This window comes from Pseudonaja textilis, chromosome 4 (genome assembly GCF_049901715.1).
Source record: "Pseudonaja textilis isolate UNSWEBS1 chromosome 4, rPseTex1.2, whole genome shotgun sequence".
In the NCBI taxonomy this organism is placed as follows: Eukaryota; Metazoa; Chordata; class Lepidosauria; order Squamata; family Elapidae; genus Pseudonaja; species Pseudonaja textilis.
In genome coordinates this window covers 34,120,900-34,133,200 of record NC_141993.1, presented here as the reverse complement: position 1 = coordinate 34,133,200, position 12,301 = coordinate 34,120,900, and the positions used below count along the sequence as shown (strand labels likewise).

General features: G+C 34.6%; 1 protein-coding gene across 4 annotated transcripts in view; it reads left to right on the top strand.

Annotated features, from left to right (window-relative positions):
* FANK1 (fibronectin type III and ankyrin repeat domains 1) overlaps positions 1-12,301 on the top strand; it is a 58,903-nt gene that overhangs the window by 14,866 nt on the left and 31,736 nt on the right. For 3 of the 4 annotated variants that reach the window (XR_015743460.1, XM_026704980.2, XM_087932549.1), the window contains exons 5-7: positions 3,356-3,430; positions 4,361-4,426; positions 8,996-9,161. Coding sequence is in view for 2 of the 4 variants with exons in the window: in XM_026704980.2 (XP_026560765.2) it covers positions 3,356-3,430; positions 4,361-4,426; positions 8,996-9,161 (307 nt within the window). In the remaining 2 variants the exon portion in view is untranslated. The remainder of the gene's footprint in view (positions 1-3,355; positions 3,431-4,360; positions 4,427-8,995; positions 9,162-12,301) is intronic. The other variant, XR_015743461.1, reaches the window with a different exon arrangement.

Here is a 12,301-nt window from a genome sequence, read left to right as displayed (position 1 = left end):
ACAGTGCCTGAAGGGTAAAGATTTTCTACATGTGCTCTAGATTTTCCACATTTCAGTATAAATTCAAGAAAGCAAATTCTTAACCTTTAGGCACATTTGGAGATCCTTGTTCAACATTTGGTACCCTCTGAATAATATGTCATTGTGATCAGAAAACTAATCAGTAACTTAGTTCAGAGCTTTCCAAGCTTCTTGATATATTGCAGCCTTAATATCTCAATAATTTTTTCACTGTGCCCTGCAAATATCCAGATATCTAGATGCTCCTGTGAATTTGATGCAGTAACCCAGGGTACCACAGCACATAGTTTTGGAGCTAAAGTTATTAGGTACCAAGAATATACAAATTCCTGCATACATTCTGTTGGAATCTAATTTTGTCCATCAGACTTTTGTTGATTAGAACTACCTTTTGCATCAGATTAAAAGCTTCTGGTTAATCATGAATGGGGTTAGTCATAATTATTAGTCATTGATTAATCATAAATGATTAGTTAATCATAAATGGGAGCAAAATACTGTTCTGACAGTTCTGAAAGTACTTCACAAATAGTGATAAATATGTTGAAATATTAGACTATATTGAAAGGGTTTACATTTCAACATTTATCTCTGAACTCTTAGAATGAAATTAAAAAGTAATATGTCACAGAGATATGATGACAGAAGAAACCAGACTGACCAGATTCTAAGCTTTTTCTTTCATTAAAGCTGTTGTTGTACCTACTGCAACCATTTAGATAATAGTATTTATTGAGCAAATCTAAACTGTATTGATTGGTCTTGAGATGCTGGTCTCCCCCGCAGATCAGCATCTTATATAGAACTTTTGGGTATCACTGGATAGCAATTTATGTTCTCTATATATGTACTTATTTTCTATTTACTGTGTATATAAGCTGCCTCAATAAACTAGCATGGCAAACAACATAACTGGTATACACAATTAAAACCATAATATAAAGTGCATACAAATACAATTTGAAATTAAATACTCAAAAGCCAAAGGAGCTGAATGCTGACTATAATAACACAAGTTTTCATTTGCTTTATAAATACAAGAAAGGGGAACCTAGCCTTACTTAGGAAGGTAAGATGTTCCAAAAAATTAAGTCCCACACTGAAAAGGCCTATACCTCACAGACCTTGCAGAAGAGAAGCGTGGTAAGGGCTGTCCCTTTAAGTGTTCATATTATAACTTGGTTGCCTGATATAAGCCAATGCAGCCAGTGAAAAGTTTAAAAGCAATTACTAGGATTTTGAACTAGTCTGGAAGCTAGCCAGCAGCCAAAGGAGAACAGATGTAATTCTACTCTAGTAGAGGTTGTTTTATAAGAAGCCTGTTACCACATTTTGTACCAATGTAGGTTCAGAGATACTTCCAAAGACAGACCCATGTAGAGCATATTATAGTAGTCTAACCATGTGGATCAAGGCATGAATCCTGAGGCATAACTTACAGAGCAACCAAAGCTCAGCAATAGTCCACCCAGCCATATGCTGTTTCAGAAAGAACTGTTGAAAATTTACCTTTATTGGTGATATCGACCAAATTAAGTGCTGAACTGCTTTTATGTACTAGATGATTTTGCCATAGCAGTACAAGAAAAACACATGGAGATGGCAAATAGCCACCTGTCCAAAGATCTTAAAATCTTAGGAAAATTCTTCTCTGACTGGAGGCTTACTCCTAGCACCAGCAAAACGGTATCTATGTGCTTCCACCTTAACAACAAACTAACCTATGAAGCCCTGATGGTCTACTTAAACAGCTTACTCCCATGCAATCCCCATCTAAATTACCTTGAGTAACATTGGACCAGATTCTCTTCTATAATATAAATAGCATTTAGACTTATATACTGCTTCACAGAGCTTTACGACCCTCTCAAAGTGGTTTACAGAGTCAGCATATTGCCCCCAACAATTTGGGTCCTCATTTTACCCAACTTTGGAGGATTGGAGAGATTTGAACTGCCAAATTGCAGTTGGCTGGCAGTCAGCAGAAGTAACCTGCAGTACTGTACTCTAACCACTGTGCCACCATGGCTCAGTACAAGATACATTTAATGCTCATTATAAGATACATTTAAAGAATTTGGCTGCCAAAATCAATACTAGGAGCAACATACTCCAGAAATTGTGGAACTAAATGGAGAGTTTCAGCTGCCACCCTCAAGTCATCAGCACTCAGGTTGGTCTACTTCGCAGCAGAATATTGTGCCCCTATATGGCTTAACAGCTGCCATACTAGTAAAGTTATACCACCATGAGAATTATAAGTGGATGTATTAAAACCACTCTGACTTGCTAGCTTCCTGTTATAAGCCATATAAAACTGCCAGCTTTATGGGGGCAAGAATAACTAGTGAGAGAAAACAGAAAATTATGAACAACTCAATCCTAATGGTGCATGCCGACCTTCCTCATTTATCAGCTGGAAGTCTCAAATCCAGGAAGCCCCCACTGGAATTCGCATAACGTGTGCCCATCAAATTTAACATCAATTCCCAGTAGAAAACCAAATGGATTGCTGAACTCCCAGACATAGAAAGACATATAAATTATGTCTTTCACACACACACGCACACACACAAAGATAGTGCCAGGCTTTAAACTATCATATCAGCTATGGACAATCCTGAATAGGATTCGCACCTCACAAGGCATTTGCCAGGATTCTCTGCATAAATAGGACACAATATCCTCACCTCAGTGTGACTATGGAGTCCCACATCAAACTGTAGATCACATCATGACCGGCTGTAAGCTGAGGATATACACTGGTCCAGTCTCTGATATTTTTAATATAAATGGTGCTGCACTTCAATGGTTAGCTGTTTAGACATTGATATTTGAACATAGATCCTTATTTATAATTTATTGTGCTCTACTAATCTAGGTTTTATATATATATATATATATATGTGTGTGTGTGTGTGTATGTGTATATGTATATATATATGTGTATATATATATGCGTATGTATGTATGTATATATATATATATATATATATATTAATTAGACAAGTCCATATATGATATGCCATACACTAAATAAATAAATATCAACATATTTTACTTAAACCTCTATCTAGTCTTTCCATCAGTTCAAATTAATATTATACTCCCTACTTCAATTTTCTCCCACAACAAATTGTGACCAGTTCCACAACAGTACAACAGGATCCTCTTGAGGTCCTATGGCAGTTATACAAAACTATTGAAATGATTAATACTATTTTTATTTTTTAATATTATTTTTATGGTTAAAAAGTGCAATAACATTACAAAATATTATTCAGAAATGAGATGAATGAAAAACTGTGGATAATGATTTTTTTCCCCTTAAAAGGCAAACTGTAGTAAATACACTCAATAAACTAGGACTTTCAGCATTGATGGTTGCTTCACAAAAAGGATATACAAGGTATGGCATTATCTTTCTTATATATTTCACCTGAGTATTCTTAGATTTGTATTTTAGCATTTGTTTAGATCCTCATTATTAATGTCTTTTTAGAACTATATGAACATAATGTTTTCAAAACAGAATGACTGTATGGTGATGCACTTGAAGATTTAACTCCAAAAGACTTACCAGTTCTTTCCCATCACTCTCCATAATATTATGTTAATTTTTCCTTAGTCATAGTTATAAGTATTCAGTAATTAAGATGTAACTTTTTGACTTTTATATGAAATATATGTAACTCTGAGTATATAGAGTAATATTGCTACTCTTGATCACATATTCTATAGCTGTGAACCCACAGGGCAGGCTGTGCTATTCAATTATTGAAGTTCAAATATTAAATATCAGTTTGAATTATAGAAGATATGCCCACCTATGCTGTCAGATACATTGCTCTCATTTATGGGTGTTAATTTTTTAAATATATTGTCACTGTGCTTGGATATAAACAACTATCAAATAAAAGTATTATCACTAGTATACCACTAGAATGATAGTCCTAAGTACCCCTTTTCAGTCTTCTGATTTTAATCATTATGTCATTGTAATATAATTAGCAATTGTTCTATATTACAGTATTTTATTGTACTGTACATTGAAAATCAGCTGCCCTTTTTTGCTCCATATTATTTAATCAATTATAGGTTAAAATACATTGAACCTATGGTTGCAATGGCTTCTAAATAATATTGTTAGCTTATAAAACAGAGTGTTTATAAAATTGAGATTGAAAGTTATTTTTAATTTCATCCACTTCTTACTAAATGACTCTAAAATTGGCATCTAAATCTGAAATGTATTTTTACAAACTATGGAAGGAAGCTAGTTATGAAAACAATATAAGGTAAATATAGAAATAATATGAAGCTACTCTTTTATATCTAGCCTTGTACAGGTTTTGGTAGAAAATGGAGCAGATGTGAACCTGAAAAATACCAGTGGAAAAGATAGGTATATATAAGATTACATTAAATATATGTATTTGTTTGAAAGAAGTAGTTAAATAATTGAGAATATCAATTAGGCTATGTAAACTGGAAAAAGTATTTTACAATGCAGGGAAATACTACAAAATACTTCTTTGGGGGTCATAAAAGCTGCAGCATCTTTCCAAGCTCACTCAGCTACTTCAGAAGTTGTTCAGAGCTATCTCAGCATGTGTGTACATACATTACCACTTCATTCATTATCTTTCCTGCAACAGGCTATATGTGCCCCAGCATGCAAAGTCAGCCTGAGCCTGTCTGCTAATTATTTGAAAGGAGGTGCTTTGTAGATACATATTGTGAAGCATCTTCTTTGAAAGCTTTGCACAGTCTTAGTACCAATAATATATAAATGTTTAGTACTAATGCATTAATATTGCAATGGACAATATAGGTAGAACAAATTGCATTGAGTTCATTCACTCTTGAGGGAGAGAAGCATATAATCCTTCATGGTGCCTTAATTCTAGATAAATCTACTTGGCAAATGAAAATGTATCTTAAGTAAACAAATATAAATATCAGGTAGCGTTTTATGGCATTGTATATAACTATTTTTATTTTTCATTATTAGATATTAGGTAAAGTAATATTTACTTATGATCTAGTGCCAATCTGATGTATATAAATACTTAAGCAGATAACATGTAATTAGAGATATACAAAACAAAGTTCCTGAAAAGTGATGAAAATATAGTCATTTAATTCTGAATTTCATGAAAAAAATCACACGTATATGAAGAATGTGTCCTACTGTATTAATGATCTCATTCAACTAAAAATGTATTGTTTATTCACTTGTAAAAATTATAATGGAAACCAGCTTTACAAAGTACTTACTTCAGTATGATCATATTGATCTAATTTAACTGAAATCAATGTTAAGATCATTGTCTGAAATCAAGACAATTATATTGTCCAGTTTCTCAACTGCAGGATTAAGCAACTGACTTTATTTTTTTAAATCTTTGAAAAAGTAATTTTGTGTCAAACAGCTTTGTTCTTTTTATTAATCAAATCACTTCTATTGTCAAAAGAGAATTTCTTGTTTATTTTATGCATTTGATTTTCATCCAGACTTTATTTTGTGTATAAATAATTCAAGGCCGTTCTCTAATTCAATCCTTCCTTCTCCTATTTTCCCCACAACAGCCCCGTGAAGTGAGTTGGGCTGAGAGTGAGTGACTAGCCCAAAGTTACCCAGATGACTTTCATTCCTAAATCTTCTGGTGCCTAGACCAGCACTTTAACCACTAGACCATCCTTCTCTAAAATACTTAACAGCCTTCACAAAAAGAGCATTAATAATATTGTACATATGAGGGAATATATAGACCTCTTTCAAGTCAGAAGACTTAAGACTGAAGACTTGATATATGCGTCTTGATTTTGGACTGTGTAATAAACCTGCTTAATTAACTTTTATCCTCCTTTTGAAATTGCTGATACAGTACATAGTTGGAAAGATAATCTTTCTGCAGTTTTTCCCCAGAGCTGTAGAGAATAACCTATAGTCTAGCCTTTAAACTGATGGACTCTACAGGCAACCAGGTGAACAGCTAAAGTTTGTAAAGGCCTAGCGTCCTCCATTTTGTTGCACATGTTTTTACAGTGATTGGCTAACTTTTGGAGATGAAGTTATTTTCCTCCAGTGCAAGGGAAAAACTGCATAAATATTTTTTTTCTCTCCTTGCTTCCATTCCTCTACTCTTCTTCCTGGAATAGAGATTTGAGAGCAGAGGTGGAGAATTTAGTTTTAGAACTTAATTTGAACGTGAGGGTGAGGTGGAATAGATCAACAAGTCCATTGCTCCCAGATTTGCTTGTCTGGTTTATTGAAGAAATGTGGTTTTCTGGGGGAGGGGATTAAGTATGAGAAAGGTTTGGGAAGCTCATCCTGAAGTTGCTGCCTTTTATGCAGGGGCCAGCTTTCCAAAGCCTAGCTGGAAGCATGAAAGTTTTGCATCCTTCCAATCAATGGCTAGCTGATCGGCCATTGGGAGGCTCTAAAATGTTAGGAACTGGTCCTTCTTTCGCCCGATAAAGGCAGTGTATCTTGGCAGAAGGGAGAGTAGGGGCAGAATTAGGAAAAGTGGGTGAGCCCAGCGTTTTCCTTTCCATTGTTTCTCACTGGCAAGACAGCTTTGCAGTGGCGGAAATGGAGCATGGGGTGGGGAAGGCCTAAAGCAGGTGGGCTTGTGCCTGCATTTGGCTACCCAGGATCTCCCCCAATTCTGAGCTCCACTTAACGAATGCATTGGGGAGAGCAGAGTTGGTGGTCGTTGCTTGAGACAGTTCATGTTGTCCCAATTTTTGATCCTAATGGACAGGCTCCATTGCAGGTGCAACTTGAGGTTCACCTATAGTTGAAATGAGGTACTATTTCAATGTGGTTGCTCTTTTTCGATTTGCTCCCAAGCTGCAGGCAAAGCTCTAAGCACTAGATAAAGCCTCCACCAGGATAATGCTGCTCACGGTGGGTTGTGATCCTGGCAGTTGAATTAAAATCGTTTTGCCTGCTTGCAGGAGGTTACATCACCTCTTGCAAGCAGACAAGAGGACTTTAATTCAGATGCCAGGACCATAAGCCATGGTGAGCACCATTATCTTGGCAAAGGGATTTTAATTCAGTCTGCTGACATCACCTCCACTTCCTTATCTGTAGGCCATTTGTGCTTACCTTTCCTGCTGTGCATGCCCCTTACCCCACTCTGTCTTAGCATTTACTTTTATAAGGTCCAAAGATTGAGTGGGGTAAAGTTGCCTCTGGATACCAGCATGTCCTAGAAAAACATCAAGGTTTGGTTCTATTAGCCAGGCAACGCAACATTGTTTGAGTGCCTATGTACATACAATTCTGTGGAAATTTATTTATTTAATTTTATTTATTTATTATTTATTTAATTTGTCAATTGCTTACAAGATGATAGGTATAAGAATAAACATGAGTAAGAATACAGGAAATAGGTATGGATAAATGGGGACAATAGGACAGGGATGGTAGGCACGATGGTGCACTTATGCACACCCCTTACAGACCTCTTAGGAATGGGGTGAGGTCAATGGTGGATAATTTAAGGTTAAAGGATTGGGGGTTTGAGGATGTAACAACAGAGTCAGGTAGTGCATTCCAGGCATTGATCACTCTGTTGCTGAGTTGTACTTTCTGTAATCAAATTTGGAGTGGTTTACATTGAGTTTGTATCTGTTGTGTGCTCTTGTGTTGTTGCGGTTGAAGCTGTCATTGAAGTAGTCATAGACTGGTAGCACATTGTAGCAGATAATTTTATGTACTACGCTTAAGTCCAACCATAGGCGGCATAGTTCAAGGTTGTCCAAGCCCAAAATTTCAAGCCTGGTGGTGTAGGGTATTCTGTTGTGAGCAGAGGAGTGTAGTACTCTTCTCGTGAAATACTTCTGGACTCGCTCAATTGTATTAATGTCCGATATACAGTGCGGATTCCAGATTGATGAATTGTATTCCAGTATGGTCCAGCAAAGATTTTGTATACCCTAGTTAGCAATTCAATATTACCAGAGGAGAAGCTTCGTAATATTAGGTTTACAACTCTTAGTGCCTTTTTGGCAACGCTGTTACAGTGAGCTCTGGCACTTAGGTTTTTTGACATGAGTACTCCAAGGTCCTTGACAAAGTGAGGGTCATCAATGAGGTCATATCTGCCTAGCTTGTATTTGGTGTACTGATTTTTTTTACCAATGTGTAGGACAGAGCATTTGTTGGTCAAGATTTGGAAATGTATGAATGCCTGAAGCAAGCCAGTGTTGCGTGTGTGTGGAAACTTGGATATGTGACTGCACCTACTTTTTAAATAAGCAGATAGAAACTAGATGCGCTCAGGTGACTGAAAAACATTGGTTTTGGCTATTCATTAAAAACCAGCTGCTTGGAGTGCAAATCTCCAGATCTCTCTTTATTCTAAATGGAATTTTACAGTCACACCCAGTTGTCTTTTCAGTTGTAATACATACCCCTGGCAAACTTCAGAGCATTAAAAAATATGGGCATTAATTCACTTGCCTCATCAGAAACCCTAATCAACAACTTTCATTTTTAATGAAGTTTGGTTTTTAGTTTCTGAAGCTTTGAGTCAAGGAGGAAGATAAACATCCTTCTTGCATGCCCATCTATGAAAGAATTATTTTCTTACATTAGTGTGAAGAGTGAAAGGAACCTGATGTTCTAGCAATGTTTAAAAAAGTTATATGCTACAAAATATTTCTTGCTATCTGGCATTTTGGGATGTAGGAAATTAATTACCTATTTACTAAGAAAGGAATCAAGATGATAATCACCAGAAATCCAAACAAAGGATTGCAGTCACAAAAGGTGAGATCATCTCATACTTCTACCATCTAATATAGCAATATACAATGTAAAAGAATAAATCTTCCATGAAAACTAATATTTAACTAGAAGTGTATGTAGACTAACATAGGGGTTAATTATTTATTTTCCACCTCTCAGCAATTCAAAATGAGTGCTTTAGCCTTAATAAATGCTTTTATTTTACAGTTTAATGATAGCTTGTTTCGCTGGTCACCTGGATATTGTCCAGTATCTCAGATCCCATGGAGCTTCCTGGCTAAGCAGGGATTTCGGTGGATGTACAGCTATGCATTGGGCTACGGATGGAGGTCACTGTGATGTTATTGATTGGATGATCCAGGATGGCTGTGAGGTATTGGAAATATTTGTCCAAAAACAGCATTTTACATTGTGTTTTCTGATATGTACATATTTCTTTGCGTGAAATCCTGAAGAAGATAAGAGCAATGCTAATCAATAGATAACATGTGTAAAAAATACATTACAGATAGTCCTTGACTTACAAGCACAGTTAGGACCAGCATTTAGATTGCTAACAAGGCTTTGATAAGGTGAGTCATCCCCAATTTTACAGTCTTTTTTTGCCATGGTTGTTAAACAAATCAGTGCAGTTGTTAAGTGAATCACATGGTTATTAAGTGAATCTGGCTTTTGCTTGTCGGAAGCTGGATGGGAAAATAGCAAATGGAGATCATGTGACCCTGGGATGCTGCAATAAATATCTGCTGGTTGCCAGGTGCCTGTTTGTTGAACACATCACTGTGGGGATACTGCAACAGCCATAAATGCAAGGATCCATTGTAAGACTCTCTTTCAGAGCCATTGTAGCTTCAAACAGTTGCTAAATATATGGTTGTAAATTGAAGATCATCTGTATTTATGTAGGGATGCTTTTATAACAGTCTAATTATTGTAAATGGACTGTATCATACTACTGGATTAATTTTCCTAGTGGAAAAACTGTTACAACTTTTATTAATGTTCATCATTATTATCAATATGGAAAAATAAGAACAAGCTTAGAGATTAAAAAGATTAAAATGATGCCTTTACATTTTATTTTAATTTAGCAAGGAAAATATTAGTTGATCTGGTTTGGTATGACTAGAAGCTCACGCAGTGGAAATATTTATTTATTTATTTATTTATTTATTTATTTATTTATTTATTTGGTAAATTTATATCCTTCCCATCTCCCTTTACATTACATTAAATATTACATTAACTATTAAAATAAACAGAAATTAAATAAGAAAAACTAAAATATAAGAGCATGCTTTCCTATTTCAACTCCTGTCCTCCTCCTTCATCATCATCATCATTTAACGACCCCATAATCCCTTGCAGGGTGGAGTCTGGACAACTGAATGGAGCTAGCAGAGTGTTTTAATGGCTGGATGCCCTTCCTGTCGCCAATGCAGAGTTTTGTTCAGCAGATATATTCTCAGTGTGCTGTCCTTTCTGTCCCCTGAAAATCTCTTCACTCCCACAAGTTGTTTTTGCCTAATTGTGCCTTTCCACTACATTTCTCTTCTAGATCCCAAGTCGTCTTTGGATCCTTCCCTCCCCATCTCTAACAGATATTTTTGGAATGGTAGAACACTAGGCTGTGATAAAGAAAAAAAAGGAGAAAAACCCATAGATCCAAGGCACTGATACCACCCATACATTTTAAGATAGAACATTTACATATATAATTTTAATATTGTGAGGCATATTTCAGAAGCCAAAGTTACAGTGTTAACAAAATAAAATTCATTTAATTATGTAAACGATGCTTTATCTAACAAAGTTACTTATTTACATAAATGACTGCTCAGTATTGCTAGGGCTAAGGCTGTAATCTTTTCTGAGGCTGACTTCAAAATAAGCCTCATTAAACTTAATTATGTTTAGTTTTTTAAAGACATGCTTAGGATTGTGATATACATTACAATAACTCCAAATGGATTAAGACTGCTATATTTCCTTTCCTATTACTTCGGGAAAACCTTTATTTGTATGAAAGGCTAGTTAGATGGAAGAATTGTTGTCCTAATCATTAGGATAAAAGATCAAAATGGAACAGTGTTTGTCTTCCAGCCTTTTTAAAGAACATCTTTGAGATCAGGTATTACAGAGAGCATTATTCCACTAACTTATATCATTTTTCTGTCAGCTATTTTGCAACCATTCTGGTATACCTTTTTGAAAAAAGAATAATTTCAGCATTAAGGATTTTTAAAATAGAATTAATATTAGATTCTAAAAATAAAACTAATACAAACTAAAAAAGTAGAAAATGCAGAAGAAATAGAAAAAATAAGAATATAATAAAGAAAAAGAAAAATATATATCGAAATGACTTCCCCCTTCATCACAAGTATAAACAATTTTAATAACATATTATCTTCTCATAAAATACAAATGATCTCTTCCTCCCATATCCCATCTTTGTCTACAAACAAATTCTTAAGGCCTGTCATTCAGTTCTGATCAACAAAAAAAAACCATTAAAGGGAGATAGCAACATATCTATTTTAACCTTAATTAAATATACTTTATATTTCTTTTTACTTCTAATAATCTTGATCTTTAGTCCCTTCAAATAATGTCCTAGAGCTTGATTTCTTTTCATGTTTTCTTTTTATCTTCTCACAAAATTCTTCAAAGCTTTATTGTATCCCTTTTGTAAATATAGGAAAATTATTCATGTAACTCTTGGGTTTTTTTAATTTGTATGTCCTTTTGATTATTAAAATGTTAGCTGGTTTCATTTGTATATCCACTGTATAATTTTTTTCCATATCATTCTTGTAGTCTGTTATTTTACCCACTTTCAAATTAGTCTCCATCTTGTCCAGTGAAACTATTTCCTCTTCCATAAAATCTTTAAACATATAATAAAGACAGATACTCTTAAAATTAATTTATTGGTCTATTGTTCAAAAAATATCCTTCAGTATGTCCAATATTAAAATATTTTGCTCCATTCTGTATTATAAAGTCAAATTTGAATAATCTTTAATTCCTTCTTATTCTTTCTATTTTCTAATATTCAAACTTTCATTCTATCATTTTTTAAAGAGAAGTCAAAACAAAAGCATTTTCCCATAGGAAAGATTCTTATAATTAATCCCAAAGTCTTATTTCATATGCATCTAAACCCTTAATCTGCTTGTATCTTTCCAAAATAAAGTTCTAATCACTCTTTTGCTGTTTATTCCAAAAGAAAAATGTTTAAGTCCTTAAACCTGTATTTTAAACTTATTTTGCTAAGGATTAAAGAAAATACCCAGTACTGTAAAATTTGCTAATCCAAAGGTTTCTAATAGCTGAGAAACAGTTAACAATTTTAAAAGTGATTTGAAAAGGAAGCGTACAAAGTGTCCTTTTGAAGGTACCAATCACAGTTTCAGCAAAAAGGTGATTATTCCCTCATTTCCTAGAGTTGTAATCCTGCTGGAAGGTGCTATTGTGGCTTCCTTGCTAGGAGCAACTCTATGGAATTGT